The sequence below is a fragment of the Apis dorsata genome, unplaced genomic scaffold, assembly GCF_000469605.1.
Source record: "Apis dorsata unplaced genomic scaffold, Apis dorsata 1.3 scaffold_963, whole genome shotgun sequence".
NCBI lineage: Eukaryota > Metazoa > Arthropoda > Insecta > Hymenoptera > Apidae > Apis > Apis dorsata.
The window spans coordinates 25,092-42,366 of NW_006264070.1; the positions used below are offsets into that span (position 1 = coordinate 25,092).

At 26.7% G+C, this 17,275-nt stretch overlaps 2 protein-coding genes across 4 annotated transcripts; both read right to left on the reverse strand.

Moving 5' to 3' along the window:
- Window positions 1-739: 739 nt before the first annotated feature.
- LOC102681399 (elongation of very long chain fatty acids protein AAEL008004-like) lies at window positions 740-9,795 on the reverse strand. 3 transcript variants are annotated; one of them, XR_422796.2, is made up of 10 exons: window positions 9,502-9,794; window positions 8,960-9,168; window positions 8,364-8,412; window positions 7,939-8,129; window positions 7,784-7,858; window positions 7,555-7,717; window positions 6,862-7,001; window positions 3,362-3,561; window positions 2,824-3,040; window positions 740-1,129 (listed from the first exon to the last, which is right to left on the reverse strand). XR_422796.2 is itself a non-coding variant. In XM_006623860.2 (10 exons), exons 2-8 carry the CDS (start codon window positions 9,023-9,025, stop codon window positions 3,397-3,399), a joined length of 849 nt encoding a protein of 282 aa, XP_006623923.1. In that variant the 5' UTR covers window positions 9,026-9,168; window positions 9,502-9,795; the 3' UTR covers window positions 2,071-3,038; window positions 3,274-3,278; window positions 3,362-3,396. The 3 variants fall into 3 exon arrangements, 2 of the variants coding, with proteins under 2 accessions (XP_006623923.1, XP_006623922.1); XM_006623860.2 differs by lacking the exon at window positions 740-1,129 and adding an exon at window positions 3,274-3,278 and having other exon boundaries at window positions 2,071-3,038; window positions 9,502-9,795; XM_006623859.2 differs by lacking the exon at window positions 740-1,129 and having other exon boundaries at window positions 2,071-3,040.
- Window positions 9,796-12,389: 2,594 nt separating this feature from the next.
- Window positions 12,390-17,049, reverse strand: LOC102681100 (cysteine sulfinic acid decarboxylase-like). The gene is made up of 6 exons (XM_006623856.2): window positions 16,778-17,049; window positions 15,896-16,142; window positions 15,207-15,414; window positions 14,736-15,112; window positions 13,201-13,392; window positions 12,390-12,758 (listed from the first exon to the last, which is right to left on the reverse strand). Exons 1-6 carry the CDS (start codon window positions 17,047-17,049, stop codon window positions 12,585-12,587), a joined length of 1,470 nt encoding a protein of 489 aa, XP_006623919.1. The 3' UTR covers window positions 12,390-12,584.
- Between the last annotated feature and the right edge of the window lie 226 nt (window positions 17,050-17,275).

A 17,275-nucleotide genomic window follows, 5' to 3' on the forward strand; every position in this document is an offset into this window, starting at 1 on the left:
TATATATTAAAAACGAATAGAATTTCTGAAAAGAAATGGAATCCAACTGAAAGAATAATAAAAGACAAAAATATGGTGGTAATTCTCATATATGTTAAGTTTTCATAATAAAAATTTAAAAATTGGCTGAAATTATGAAACAGCCTAACCATAGGCGAACTTTGCTAACATTATTCCTCGAGAAAAAGTGACTTCACTGACTGTTTGAAATTTTCAAATCGAAAAAATTATGGCACGACAAAAACTTTGCAACGTTGAAACAAACCTCCATGAAGTCTAAAAAATGAATTCGCTTAGTAAAGGAAAGGCAACATGGTCATACATTTCAGACGAAAAGATCCACTTTTCCCCTTTTTCTTTCGCTGGCTGTAAGTATTGCATGCAACTATAGAGGGTGCTCACGCCCTCGTTTAATACTTCAAGGCAAAAGTAATGCACTCGCGGACTCTTTAATATTACTAATTCAGTAAAAGGAATAGCGATTCTCTGTTAAAACGTTACAAAGTGGAATAAAACGAGAAGTTCCCCTCATATTTTTGCAAACGAAAGGCAATTGTACGATCGTTGCATTTTTTGAGCTAGATTTTACAGCAATTTATTTAATTAACGCTTTTAAAGAAATTAGACAATTTAAAGAAACATTTGCATATTCTACTTTCTTCCATATCTTTTGAATATTTTAAACTCTTAAGAAGTTTTTATTTCTGTTGTGTTTTTTACACATTTTATCTCTGAGTCTGATATAATTTTCCTCTTCGTATTTTCAAGTCATTCCCTCTCAATAATTATTAACATACAATATTATCTTCATTGAACAAAACATTATAGAAAATTAAATTATTATAATCGAAACAATTCATCATCTTTAACAAATTGTATACGCATACATATATTATAGATAGCTCTTTGGACCAGCTTACCTCCTGAATCCTGAGAGGGAAAGTTGAGGGGAGGGTAAAGGGTTTCGCGTCGGTCGAAATTGCAAGATAAATATACCCAGCGTTAATAAACTCTTATCGGCGTGCAACCATGCGTGTCGACTTTAAGCCACAGACACGGTAATCCTCTATGCTAATTTCGGTCGGCCAGGAAAACGTTTCTGTAATGTCACCCCTTTAGGCACACGTGTCTGTAAGAGGGGATGCAAGCTCATATAGGATAGATGCGTATAAAATGTTCATTAAAAGATATATTGTGATGTTGAAAAAGTTATATTGGTTTTTGAGTCCGGCGAGATAAATAATTTCAAATACGTTGTATAAAATTATTTATAGTAAATTTAATTTAGAAGGATGATATTTTGTGTCGACAATATATGTATACTCTTTGAAATTAGAAATTAATTAAAGTTATAACAATTATAGCAAACGTAAGCCAAAATAATCATTAAAAAGAATATCAATACTTTCAGATTGATATATCGTAACTCCAGACCAATTTTAAAACATCAGAACTTGTATCAATATAGTTAATGTGTAAAAAAAATAAGTATTTATAAAAAAAAAATATACAGGATATTTTACAAATTTGACTAATGAAGTTTGATTATTAAAATCTGATATAGAAATATTTTACAAATTAATTATTAATGAAGTTTGAACAATTAGTAATGAAGATTAATGAAGTTGGATTATTAAAAGCTGATTAATGATACTGGATCAAAAGTACAGACTATCCGTTGAACTTTCTAATGGCATCTACATGAAAAGTATTTAAATTATACTATTAAGAAAAGATCCTCTTACCCCAAAAGGAATGAATAAAAATTTATTTAAACAATTTACATGAAATTTTTCCTAAAAAATTTTATATTTTCTTACCAAATTGAATAACTTTTAATGGAATTTAATACAATTTACAAGAATTGTAAATTGTAAATTGTTTCTACTCATCAAAGTTGTACTTTAATATAAAATAATTAACTTTCCATACTTGATTACTTAATTTGTTTAAATTCAATTAAAAATAATTTATAAAAACTATGATAAAACATTTCTATGACATTATATTGAAATTATTTCATTATTCTATAGAAAATTTTATTTTATTATTTAATTCAATACTGAAATATTTAAATTTAATAACATTTATTATACAAACATTTCAGTTTGTTATTCCAATATATGTGTAAAATATAAGTTCGTTGTATAAGTAAAATCCAAAACTTACATAGTGTATAACTGTAATCATAATTAATTTTCTTTATTTGAACGTTTACCTCGCGTGGATTTATTCCAACGAAATATTTAACTGCTTGAGGGATAATAAATTCATGTGTCAAAATTAAATAATCGCATATCAAAGAAGCTTAGTTATTTAAAAATTAACAATTCTTACATCAATTCATAGTAAATGAGCAATATAAAAAAAAATTTTTATTAAAAAAAAAAAAGGAAAGAAATAATAGTTTTTCATCGATTTTAATAAATTCATCCCTCAAGAAGTTAATATCCCATCTTTTTATATTTCTGAAATAAAAGAAAAGAAAAAAAAAGGGAAAATTTGCAAAACTACAAACGAATATCATTAAAAGAATAAAATATTCCGTGAAAGTATAGAACGAACGTTAACGTCGATCCACTGTTTGCTGGATTTTAATAAAATCACAGTCACGATCGTGTCGCGTGCGCCACCGCTGTATCGATACTATACGGAACGAAATGTAATATGTGTTTCGTTTCGAGAGGACACTGATGAAAGAGAGAGAAAGGGAAAACGAAGAAATAAAATAAAATAGAAAAAAATAAAAAAAAAGAATAGAGGATCGACCAAAAGCATCTCCGCGAGCAAAAATGCGAACTGACTCGGATATGCGAATTTTACCCTTGTATCATGCCCCATGCTTGCTTCCTGATGCGTGTCTTTCTAATGTGTTCCACCAACCGTGTTTTATCAAGCATTCACGATCGCTCTATTCCGATTTTTCATGGAATTATCACTGTGTAGAGAGATACGCCCTCCAGGATGAAGCATATCGCGCGGTCACAATGGTTGGACTCTACTGGATTTTCATGGTAGCATTTACACAACGTGTAATCACCTATTAATGCATACGAATGAGACGATTATTATAATATTTGAACAGGAAGTTGATGGATTTATGGATATAAAATTAAAGCAATAATTAATTAAAATATGTGATGGAGAGAAATTTCAATCACATGTGATTGAATCACCATGTATTTTTAGATAATTATAATTTTGTATTTAATATGCTTCCAATCTTTTATAATATGTAATTTTCGAGAATAATAGAATAAAATGTATAGATAACGAAATTTGTTCTTTTAGAAAAAGTAAATCAGTTTTAATTTAATAGAAGATAATTATTGAAAATTATTAAAACTTGAATAATTTTTACTTACCTCGACTTTTCTGATTCTCTCTGAATTGTTATTACTTCATCTTTTTTCTGAGATATGATTTCTTGTAATAGTCGCAAAACATACCAAACATGATAAGGATCTGCGACATATAAATATAGGCTATCGGTTTTCGATTTGGTTCACACGAAGGCAACAAAGTTTGAAACGTATAACATATCATAATAATAAACTGGACCTGAAAGCATACAAGAAAATATTTTCCACTTTATATTATTTCATTGAAATAAATCTTTCGTTTAAAGAAAAAAAGAATACCACGAATACTTTTCAAATAAATATTAATGAATAAATAACTTAATATGTATTCAAATATGTATTTAAATTATAAGATAATCTTTACGATTTAAGAAATTAAGAATTGAATCCATCCAAAATAAATTATGACTTTCAACAAATCATAATTTTATGCAAATTTTAAAGTTATTAATTCATAAAATTATTAAAATAAACCGAACGTATTGAGTTTCGATCAAAAATCTGTTCATCTGAGTCCGATCAAAAATTCACAGAAAGAAATCCAAAAGAATAATTATAACAAGATGTAATGATATCGAACAATATTATTCACGTACAACGGAGTTTAATGAAATATCTCTTCGCGGTTCTACTTAAAACGGACCTCTAAATCTAACTTGACGAGATTCTCTTCGGTCGAAGCCTTGACTTCCACTCGTTACGCCGTGAAACGTTCGAAACTCGAAATTAAACGGCCGCGTAACCCGATAAATCGTCCTGTAGATACCTCACGGAGAAATAAAAGTTCCCTACCGACGGATAATTTAATTAAAAACCAGCGTTAGCCCCTCTTCTCGTTGTTTCCTGTCGGGATTCGAAACGCAAATCGAATCACCGCCGGTACACGTGTAATTCCACATCAGGCACTTACGACCCTTTCAACCTCCTGCGCGAAAATCCGGTTATCGAGTTAGGCAAGCCAAATGCGAGCCAATATGCACGCTAAACGAAAAACACATATATAGGGTGTATACGAAAGATAAGGAGAAAGTTTTGAATATGAGTATCTATATAGAGCGTGAAAACATTTAAAGGAAACGAGCAAAAAAGTGGTATGTATATTTGTTAATTTTCAAGTTGTAAACAATTTAATTTTGTAGATGAAATGTGGATGAAAGTCTGACTATAATTTAGAAAATAAGCTTTAAACGATATCATTCAACTTCAATTTGGATTCATATTATTTTTCTATAATTTATATGTAATATATTTAAATATATTTATTTAAGTAAGTGATTGGATTAATTTATCATTATAATTTTCTTATAGATTGTTTATTAAAATTTATTAATAATATTTTTCTCCAACGAATTTGATACACCCTATACATGCCTGATATATGTTTTCATATGCATTTTTATTTCGTGCTCGTCGACTAAAGCATATTGCACCTCTTAACGATGGAGATTGAAGGCGTGGTCGATATTTCATTGTTTTCCAAAATGCTCGAACAATGCTTTTTTTATTCATCTTGCGATTCCTGGATTTTAGAGACTCGAATGAAATTTTCAATGCAATCATTGAACGTCCAATATCTGATTTATTTTAATATTGTTTTGAAATAAAAATGTTTAGAAATTTTCTAACTTTTATAACTTTATTCTAATGATGATGATATAGTAAAATTTCAGCCAATAAACTTTATGGAGATAATTAATAATATTATATTCATGAATTTTACCGTTAAATTTGAATAATTTTTTCACAATTCAAAATAATTTATATTCATAATAAAATGAGATAAAAAACTAATCTAAATATAATTAACTGAAATTTAAATTACAAATCAAATTTATTAAATTCGATATTATACAAACCAAAAAAATTAGAATTAGAAAAAAGTAATTGAAATTTTTATAGAAATAACCTTCATCAATTTCTTGTGTTTAAATTACATGAACACGAATCTTCTGATTTCTAAGAATCTCTAAAAATATCCAGGATATGCATTCATTTAATAATACTATATTGAATCTAACATCTTATCAAAAAGCAAGACTCATGAACAAGCTCGAAACAAAATCAGTGGCGTCATTGGAATGAAAATTTTCAGATAAATTTATAGAGAGACAGTTTGGAATTTGGAAAATGTATTCACAATTCTATTGCAAAGATCAGTGAACCATTTGAAATGGAAGAATCTGTTTCAACAACAGAATTCCACAACAGCATTAAATTCTTGCGGCTGAGCCAAATGTAAAAGCTATAGATAACTAGATTCAAAAAATCTATTATACAATTTTAATCTTTAACGATTCGAAAATCTTAGAAACGAAACATTAGATTTATTCGCGTTTTAAATTGCTTTAAACAAGTTATGTGATAAGTTCTGAGATCGAGATGAAACAAAAAGTTTTTCACCGGAAACATGATTTATTTCCGGTGCTTCGTTATCCCTGAAAAACGTTGCTGCCGTACACCTTTTTGACATTTATATTTTACGACTGCGCGCATTTCATCCGCGATCCTTGCCACGCCAGTGAAAGCATAAAGAATAATTTCACTGTAACTGTAAAAATTGGTTCGACTGGTGGAACATATTGAATTCTTTATCATCCATCGAATAGTCAATCCTTTTTCGAAAACACGCTATACATCTTTGAACCAATATTTCATTTTTTCTGCAAATATTGCATGAAATAACATAATTATTTTTCTCTTGAACAAGTACAAATAATCAATCTTCAAGGAGATTTCTTATTGTTATTAATAATATGAACAAATTAAAAATTATACTTACAAAACGTTGGTCATGATGAAAAATTGCAATTGGAATTGCATTATTTATCAAATCTTCTCTTCCTTAACACTTTTTTCAAGTACTTTATCTTTAAAATTTTCTAATCAACATTGAAAAATATCAAGTCATTTAACAAATTCAATAATATCACACATGCGATTATTAATTTTGTTATTGAAGTTACATTTAAATGAAATCAAACGAAAATTAAATATATTACTATTATAAATATATTACTATTATAAATAAATATTATAAATTACTATCAATAAATTTTCTCCCTCTATATTTAAATCTAATCTCACATTATTAAAATAATGTCCATGAATTCTTACTTCTATTACCACCATTTCTGTCAATATCACAAACAGTTTCGCAAACGATTGAACAGCCGAATAGACGCGCGGAACGAATATTTTCTACGCGTTATTCGCTTATACATGGATTAATTTACTTAACCGATCCCCAGTAACCGATCGGCCGGGGCCGGGCGTCAATAGCAATTTCACGTTGGAAAAATTCGGCGCTGGACAGGGAATGTAATTTTGCGATTACGCGATACGAGGCCGTGCACGGTGAAATGAGCGAATAACGCTCCCAGCACGGCAATTCACCGGGTGCAACACCCAACAACACCATCCCCCGACACAATATATGCATTCCAGGCAATGTGTATGCAGCGTGGCAGATAGCAGAGCCAGATAGAAAATGGGAACGTACCATTTGTAAACCCGTAATGTATTGTTTCCAAGGCGCGATCCTCTTTTGCACTTCTGGGCCCAAGCAGGCGAGCAGATAATAGGTGTACATAATCACGTGCACGATGCAGTTTGGCATAATCGTGAACGGCCACATACCACCTGTAAATAACGCAACGAACCGTTTAACACGTTTCAAAGTGAGATGGTGAATAGTTACGAATGGGCAAAGTTACATTGGGCAACGGCCAATGGATTTTGGGAAACAGGAGAAAGGGAATTTTATTTACGACTGTTGGAAATTCGCTCGAATACGCGGTCTGACCGTTTTATATATCGTGTCCATTTTGTATCGGGGTAATAGGTAAATTTGATACATCGCGGGGCAATTTAATTTAGAGATCCATAGGATTTTTTTTTTTTTGTTTTTTTTCAAAATGCTTATCGAAAGTGTTTTAAAAGTTGGTGAGGATACACGTTGACGAGAGTAGGTTGGCTTTGGATTAGAATGAAAAGCTTCGTTTGACATATCTTCGTGCTTAATGAAATATTTTTAAATTAAATAGTTTCATTTAAGTATATAAGTGAAATCGTTGAAAAATTATAAGAAATTTAAGTTGTAATATAATAAATGATTATAAAAATATAGAATATAATTTTTAACAATTAAATTTAGATTTGAAAGAAAGAAATCAAATTTATTGCGTAGATTTACCTGGGACAAATTTGCATGCTATCCAGGCAAGAAGAACGGTCGATGTGTGATGATAAATGTGAAGAAAAGATGCTTGGTTGTATTTTTTCCTTAGAACGAAGATGATAGTGTCGCTCAACTCGAGGACTTTCAACATTAAGAGCCTCCACATCCATCGAGCCATCTATTAAGTACGATACAATCCTCGTAATATCGATATTTGCGTTTCTTTAATGCCTTTCGTACTTACACGATAAGATTTGGGATCATTCATAACGATATGAGGTTCGCATCCAAGAGAAAATTTTGTGGCAGATGTTAACAACTTAACAAAAATATATTAATTGTTTCAAGTATTGTTAATTTTTAAAAAAATGATGATCTGATCTAATGTGAATGACTCACTCCATAAAATACAGTTCCACTGGCAGTTGACATAAAAATATTGTAACAAATCATAATTTTGTTTAAACTGTATGGTTTTCGATTTTTCATCCACAATGGGCCAAGACGAAGAACAAAGAGCAAATAAAGAAATATAATTCCTAGCAATGGAAATGGACTACTCATTAACATCCAATCTGCTACTCTGGAATCTAAAAAATAAAAAAATCAATAGGATAATATTATAGAAGTAAAATATGATTATAATATTATTGTTCAAATTATAAATATATGTATATTTTGTGAAGAATATTTTAAATTTCATTAGATATAATGTAAAGTTTAATGTTAAATTAAAAAAAAAATGAAAATATAATTAAAATTAATTTAAAATATTGTATATAATTAATATAGATAGGTATTTATGTCAAAGAAAAGAGGCTAACCTGCTGCATTTTCCATGACGTAACGATACGTTTCCAAGAGACTCACGTTCTACAAACAGTACAATAGACATTGCATACGATTTCACAAATACTAACAAGATTAAATACAAATTGTGAAAATTAAAAATTACAAGTCATAAGTAAATTTTTATTCAAGAACAATTAATATTATAGAAATAGTATAAAATAAAAGAACAAAAAATGAAAAGGGAGTTGCAATGTTGAATGTAGGCCATGTACTAATAAGAAAAAATATAATGCATCATAAGTAATTATAAAATTATATATTAAATCATATTAACATATAACTGTCAAAAACTAAAAAATAATTTAAATAAAAATTTAAAAATTCAATTATAACTCAGAAATCATGATAAGGAATAAAAAGATAAATACATAATTTATCTTTTCAACAAAAATTAACAATTAATTCCATATTTATTTATCATGTATAAATAATAACACTTATTAGATGTAATTTATACATTACACGTTATTTGTCTGGGAATAATCTTTAAATTTCAATAATTCCAACTTCCTTTGAAAATTTTAAATTGTCAATTAAATTTTGGAAACGCAAAAAAAAAACAAAATACCTGTGGCACATGAATTGGAAGAACCTTCCCATCCTGGCCATCGAGTTTGCAGATATCGACTGACATTCGGGTTACTGAACGATTCGAATAGTGACTATCGACGTTAAAACCGTCTTTCGTGGCGGCAACCTACTGTCTAAGTTCACCCGCAGGGCAAGCACCCCTAGCAGTGACTCGGGAACAGGAACGTAACACACAAGCACAGTTCCCTGTAAAGGGTTTCTCATATAACCTATTTTAATACGATAAAGAAATACGTTCAAGTCTAAGACAGCGTATTGTAATATTGCTTGAATATCGGTATGTAGATTGTTTCCAATTATCTTTTCCAGTTAATTTTATTTTTATTGTTGAAAAATTAAATATCAAAATATAATTTTGAAATAAAAATTATTATTGTACATGTGAATAAATTTAATAATTTTAAAGGAAATTGAAATATAATATTATGGATTATAATAATATTGGATTATTCAAAAATATATTTAATAAATCTAAAAGTTTAACAAGAAATTTATATAAATTTTATGGTTTCAAATTACCTTATTTTTGAGATATTATATTATAACAATGATTTTAATTCTTCTCATCTCATCATGGTATGTTTGGCAGGCTTTTATCGGTATCCACGTATTATGTGTAACGCGAGTTCGTTCAATTTTGTAATTTATGGGTCACTGTGGCATCGCAAAATTTCATGACCTTCAACAATCGAAAATCCTCGATTATCATCAGATCATCATGCATGTTTTTATAATTAATTATGCATGCAAGCATTTCATATTGTTTACTAGAATTGTTAGTACCATTCGATGATACCGGTAGTTAAATATTAAGCATTTCATTAACGTGGTTTATATTATGAATGAAATGCAAATACTAACAATGAGATATTTGAAATAAAATTCTATGATATTTAATAATGATTTAAGTCAAAGAACTAATTAAAACATAAATTATCACATTGTTTCGTTTCTTGAAATTATGTATGAAAATATTTAGATGAATTATTTTAATGAACGTATTAATTTTTACGAAATAAAAAAAATAAATAAAATCATTTTATTGCATTAATATTAACATATAAAATTTACCAACAAAACAAATTTTTAATTAAATTTAATTATCTATGTATGATATTAGATATATGCGTATATATATTAGATATATGCTTATATACGCATCAATTATTCGTTGAATACTTTTTAAACTTTTATTGAAGAGTCCATGCATCAATTAACGTGACATACATCCATGACTTTTGATTAAAATATGCAAAGCGATAACAATTATACGCTTCATACATGTTACAAATGAACTAGTAAAAATATAGGTCACTAAAACTTTTGTTTCGAAGGAAATATCGATTTTTTTGTTTCAATATTTGAAACAGAGTTTATGGAGATGAAAATGATATATCAATAAATGACAAAGTTTTTTTTGCTATTATATGAAAAATATTATTTGTGAATAAATTTATACGAAATTTTTTAATACGATTTCATTCCATCCGCATCTATCTTATATTTTCATAACTATCTTACATAATTTTAAATGCATACTTTTTTGCGTTTAAAAAGAATATCTTTATTAATAATATTACAAATTTATTAAATGCTGATAAAATTTAATAAAGAAAATTTAGCAGCTGTCGTGAATTTAATAAATGTGACAAAGTGACATCGTATAGGTACTTTTTTAAAATTATTTATACTAATATTAATATATTAATCCACGAAATGTTATATATTATAATAATCTAATAATATAAATTAATTGTACTTACATTATGTAATTTTAGAAATTCAAATAAAAACGAAAGTTTTTGAATGACAATTATTAAAAATTTCAATAAATTTAAAAAAATTTAATAAATTTAATTTATTTATCTTTCATCTAATTTTATCTCTCATAACAGATTCACAAAAGCATTTTCAATCAAATATAGAACATCATCCGAATAAATTATTTTCCATGAAACAATTTGTATTTAATTTTAAATGAAATGATTGTACATCGAAGATAATGGATCCTATTTTAAAATTACAAATCAGATATAACCGTTTCATTTCGACGAGATTAATCGTAAAGTAACAAAGGATTCCTTTGTTTTCGAATGAAAAACTGTACGCAGTAGCGATTGCAAGTCATTATGTTCCACATAATACAAACGTACTATATATGTACATAGGGCTTCCCTATATGCTGTCACTTGAATGAGGATTAGTAAGACGATAGGTCATGACATCACGGTTTCTACAACGAAGACATTCACGAATTAACTTCATACTACAGATGAAGTACAGACCTAACATTTAATGTTTCAGATAAAAATTAGTGAATAATTTCAAGGGAAGCACATTATTTATATTTTTATAAATGTAGTTAGACGAAATGAGATGGAAATAAACTATTCTATTTTCATCATATTTCCATTCTGTTTTTTCCTTACTTCATCTAACATAAATAATAATAAATAATCGACCAATATTTTTATATATCAACTTTTTAAGTGAACACGTGTAAATAATATATTTATAACATGTAAAAATTGAATTGAATAAACTCTATTAAAATTTTTAATCAATAGATTAGGCAAAGAAGACAATAAAGTTAATCAGATATCTGTCTCTTAATATATAATTTTAAAGGACAAGTATAAATAAAGAGAGTAAATTATAGAAGAAAGATAAAGATAAATAAGACTTAATCATCAGCGCCATCTCTTTAGTATTGAAAATAATATTTTTAAAGAAGTATAATATAGGGTGAGAATTTAAAACTAGCGCCATCTCTTGAGAATTTTTGAAAAGATATTTTAATTCAAAAAATGGCGCAATTTCTATTCTATCTTATTCTGTTTAAAAAGAGATATGTTTAATACTCAAGAGATGGCGTTAACGTTAATTTTTATGCTATTTTTTTTCTCTTATTCTTTATTCTCTGTCTAAATTTATTTTATCTCAGACACTCTATAGATGGCACTGATTTTTATTATATCTTTATCCTTTTCTCACTATTTGTTCTTCTTATCTATTTGCGCTTTAAAATTTGTAAATTCTTTTTTTTGTTCAAGACGAGTTTGAGTTTGCTCAATTTTATTTTTTTTTTCAGCAGAATATAATGCAATAATGAAATAAAAATGAATATCTTAGAAACTAAAGTCGACCACTTATTATTTATTATTAAAATCTGTTGATTTTATTACCTTTTATGATTAAATTAAATATAATCCTAGCGCTCCTAAATTGTTATTAAATGTCTATTATATCTTATTTATTTTTGATACTTGGATATTGGAAATTTAATAGCGAATCCTAGATCAACTGACTTCTATGTTTAGTTAACTTAATTCAGATTGATTTTTGTGATTGAAATTCATTAATTTTTTTCAAAAGGAATTCAATAAAACTTAGTATCGTAATAAAAATTTTTTTCAAATTCAAGAAAAAGATTTTAATTAAAGATTACAATGCATAAATTCTTTGTTATGATAATGATATGTACTATAAAAAGTACAGAATGGAAATAGAATTTCATATCGTCATATTTTTTACAAATTATACTATAATAAAATAAAGATTAATTTAACAAATAACAATATTATTATGTATATTGTAAATTATCACATAGATTCTCCGAGATTTTCCAGTTCATCGAAAACATAAAAAATATCTTGTGTATCCACTCCTGAATTCTGAATAACAAAACGAAAGAAATTTGGTTTTTCGTGAAGTGATTGATAATTGATCATTAAACTACCCCTCTTAGTCATTTTTTCCTTTAACTTTGGTGCAACCTAATGAAATAATCAATTTTTATTAAATATATATTTTTATGTACTCTTTAATATAATTTATTATTTTATATATTTAATATAATTTTAAAAAATGAATGTTTTTTTTAATATAAATGATTTCCAACATCAGATATTTTAAAATTGTAGTTTATTAATTGTTAATGAAGAAAAAATTTATATTATTATTATCGAATTTATCTGTTATCAGTATAAAAAAATAATTATTCATATAAAAAATTCTGAAGTTTTTAAATTTTAAGGTTCATTATCATAAATTATACATAAATCATCAATACATAATCATCATACATAAATCATCAACAAAAAACCAATTAAAGATATTACAAATAATTTTCCATATTATATTTTATTTTTTATAAAGATATTATTATATTTAAATAGATAAATATTATAATTAAAACAAATAATTTATTAAACTCACCTCGTGTAATCTTTTCTTATAATCGTAAATTGAATTCTGAATCCTTAAAGTCGATGGAATAAACCAAAAGCAAACATTTATAAAACATGGGTTTGTTACTAATTTAAATCCATCTCTTTTTTCCACTTCTTCTTTAAAAAGAGCTGATAGTTTCATTAAATGATCGATATGTTTTTCAAATCCTGAAGTGCCCTGAAAAAGATTTAATTTTAGTTGTACGAACAATATTTAACCCTAAGAAAAATAAATTAATTTCTTAAAGAAATGATATTTAAGATAATAAATTATGATATATAAAATGAAAAAGTAGAAATTAAAAATTTTTGTTCATTTTATTTAAGAAACTAATATCATTTTAAATAATACTTTTAGATTTCGACGAAAGAAGAAACCTTTTTTACGTATATGTAATAAAAGAGTTAAATTTTGTTAAAAAATTTTTATACATCAATTTTTTATATATCAATATTGATATTTTTATATTAAATAGAAATATTTATCATAATTTATTTAATAAAATATTAAATCACAATTCACATAATATCAATGATATGTTTAAAAAACTACATACATCAAAATAATAAACGAAATAAAATATTTTTAAATAAATTTATTTATTTTTCTAACAATTATTGATTTAATAATCTATTAATAAATATAAGAAAGTAATCTACAAATTTTTAAATGAATATGAAAGAGAATGGAATGTATATTAGTTTCTCTATTGACATGAGTGTTCAGTGATATAAGAATTAGAAGAATAAATTTCGTTCAGAAATAATTATAAAATAACTAATATTTAAAATTGTAATGCTGTAATATATTAATATATTTTTTTTAATTCTACTTAATCTTAAAATTTGATATAAATTTGATAGAATTATCTGAGAAAATAAATTCTTATAATTCTCATTATAATATTATTTTTTTAGCACTTTCAAATATTAAGATTAAAATTTGAAAGCTTATTATTTAACTCCTTAATATGCTAGGGATAATAAAATATGTAAATGTGTGAATGAGGGAAACTTTGAAAGTTACTGGTCTAAAAGCACTGCTATCGGCAGACCCCCTTGAGAATTTCAGGAGATTCTTTCATGATCTTGAAAATGTATTGAATAGATGCAGTATGAACATTCTTTATTCCTAACAGGGGAAGTTAATATATGCATAAGTATACTGGTAAACACTTGAAACATAGCATACAGACCCTTATCTTCTACGGAGTGCATCGCAGTACCTGCTTAAACCACAAAGTACAAGATGTACAATTAAAGGAAGATCAGGGGAAAAAGTGCTATGAAGGCTAGTTTTCCACATATTTGCATAAGTGGTTAACACTTAAAGATTAATAAGGGAAGGAAGAACCTATGTATCATGCAAGTAGATTTTATCTTTTACTCAAAGTATGTGGAACCTTGCATGACTCTCAAGAAAAGTGCATTTCTAAACAGAAAAAATTATCTACCAGAAATAAATCAAATAATTGCACATAAACAAACAAATTAAATTAGATAGTTTGTTCATAAAATTACCTTAGCCTGCCACATAAACCAAAGTTTCAATACATCTGGTCTGCGTCCACATTGTAAATACTTATCTCCCACATCTAAATCTGTAGGATAAAATTTGTCTTTTTGAAAGAGATAAGGAACATGTTTAGAATGTGCCTCCTTAAAAATACTTTTATGTTTAGTTAAAAGTAAAGAACATTGTTGAGGAACTGCCAATAATTTGTGTGCATTAAATAAGATAGAATCTGCTCTTTGTATTCCTCTTAAAAGAACACTGTGTTTTCTACTGAATATCAAACCACCTCCCCAAGCTGCATCTACATGCAACCACATGTTAAATTCTTCGCAAATATCTGCAATTTCGATCAAAGGATCGAATGCACCTAGAACTGTTGTACCTAAAAATAAGTAAAATTATTAGCAACAAGTAAAATTATTAAAAATTCATGCCTTTAATTCATCATTTTTATATTAAATTATAGTTCAACGAACCTGCAGTGGCGATAGTAGAAAATGTATAATTTCCTTTTTTTTGTTCTTCTAATATCTTAATTTTCAAATCATTAATATCCATCCTGCCATACTCATCAGTTTTTATGAGAACCACTTCTATATCACAAACGTTTCCCCACTTCAAAATCGAATAATGCGCATCTTCGGATGTAAAAAGCACCAAGTTTGTAGATGATATATTTTTATCCTAAAAAATAAAATATGATTAAAATTATTAAAAAATACAAATATTAAATTAAATATATTAATTACCATGAAATTTTCATAAATATCTAATTTTAGAAATTTTATTTTACATTATTTTTTATCCAATTAATAATAGATAAAAATATTTATTTATTATATATTAAAAAAAAATTTTAAATAAATGCAATTGTATTTAATAAATATTATTTTATAAAAATAAATTAAAAAATCTATATAAGATAACATAATTATAATTTTTAAGAACTAGTAACATAAAATATACGATTGCATATGTTGAAAAACCAGTTTTTCTTATTTGATTTATCAAACGATTTTGCGATCACTGATATACTTTCAATGGTTAATAAAGTATAAATTATTATCGCAAGGCAACATTAAATCATTTAGAATATGATTTCGTTATCATATTAACTATTTGATTCCAATTATTATCAGAATTATTTATTAATATAAGTACTCACATCTTGAATTTTTTTTCTAAACCAATATCGTGCCAAGTTGATAGCGATACCATTAGCAAAAGAACCTCCTGGGCAGAAAAGACCATCTCCTATCGTAGAACCATTTTCATCCTTGTAAAACATGTTTAACAGTTTTTTAATAACGGTATTTTCCATTAATGTTAAAACCGGTGCCACTTCGTAAGTATATACTGAACTATTTAATACATCGGTAAGCCATTGTCCAACTAAACCGTACGGATCCAATCTAAATAAATTTTGATCAAATAATATGTTTATATCATATGTTAATAACAAAAAATCTTAATAACAAAAAATTTTTTCTCAAAATATCTGAATCATTCTCAATTAATAATTAAATGTACAAAAAAAATAATTTAAATTTTTTATTATAATACAACGAACAAATTAAATCATAATATGTTTAGACTTAATTTTGAATTTTCTTATAAATATTAAAAATAAAAAACATCATTGACATATATGTAATATGCAAAAATCATTTATTACATATTTATAAATTAAAATATACTAAAGTTTAAATAGATAAATAATTAAAAGAAATTTTATTTATTCAGATCTGACTCACAAACATTTCAGATCTATAACAATTATATATCAATTCAAATTTCAAATCACAGTAAAACCAAATCATAGTAAATTCATAATAAAATATAAATAAGATATAATCATCTATTATTCTTGAAAAATTCTAATTAGATCTAAAATTATATATTAATCTATTACTATTTTAAACAAATAAAATTTGATACTTTTGTATTAGTCATGAGTATAAAAAAATCATGAATTTTATAAGTATTTCATTGAATCATTTAATTATCCATATAATTACATTTATTCATGCGCTTATCGATATCTTACCCAGAAAATAACTGATTCATAAAGTAAGGATGACCTGTTTTAACGCTGTATTTAAAAACTTTAGCCACGATCTCTAGAAGATCATCTTGATTACGAGGCTGCTCCTGTAAATTAAAATTTATAATATCTTGCAAATGATTTGGTTCCCTCCATCTCAACACTGGATTTTCACGGGATACACTTTCGAAGGCGCAATCGATCAAAATCGCAGTAATCTTCTCGAGGAATTCTTTGTGCCTTTCGACGCATGGTATGCTCTGCCAATCCGACATTAAAATAAATGCTTCACGTTAGCGAGAGTCGCGAAAATGGGAAATCAACGCTGAAGCGAAAAACGCACTGATTCGCTTGCGATTGACCTCTATCATATATAAGCGGGTCACAAGGTCCTAGTAAATTTATGCAATTACTCTTAACAAGGAAACAAAAGCGCGGTATTCGGGGTACGAAATTGATGGGACATTGTGAACGATTTACATTGGATTAAACACGTGAATT

Excerpts from the sequence above, each read along its gene's own strand:
- LOC102681399 (XM_006623860.2), bottom strand. The coding sequence starts at position 9,025 with ATGTCAGTCGATATCTGCAAACTCGATGGCCAGGATGGGAAGGTTCTT. Across the intron at positions 8,413-8,959 it reads TTCCAATTCATGTGCCACAG|AACGTGAGTCTCTTGGAAAC; the intron begins GTATTTTGTTTT and ends TACTGTTTGTAG. Across the intron at positions 8,130-8,363 it reads CGTCATGGAAAATGCAGCAG|ATTCCAGAGTAGCAGATTGG; the intron begins GTTAGCCTCTTT and ends TTTATTTTTTAG.
- LOC102681100 (XM_006623856.2), bottom strand. The coding sequence starts at position 17,049 with ATGTCGGATTGGCAGAGCATACCATGCGTCGAAAGGCACAAAGAATTC. Across the intron at positions 15,113-15,206 it reads TTCTACTATCGCCACTGCAG|GTACAACAGTTCTAGGTGCA; the intron begins GTTCGTTGAACT and ends ACTTATTTTTAG. Across the intron at positions 12,759-13,200 it reads ATAAGAAAAGATTACACGAG|GTTGCACCAAAGTTAAAGGA; the intron begins GTGAGTTTAATA and ends TTATTTCATTAG.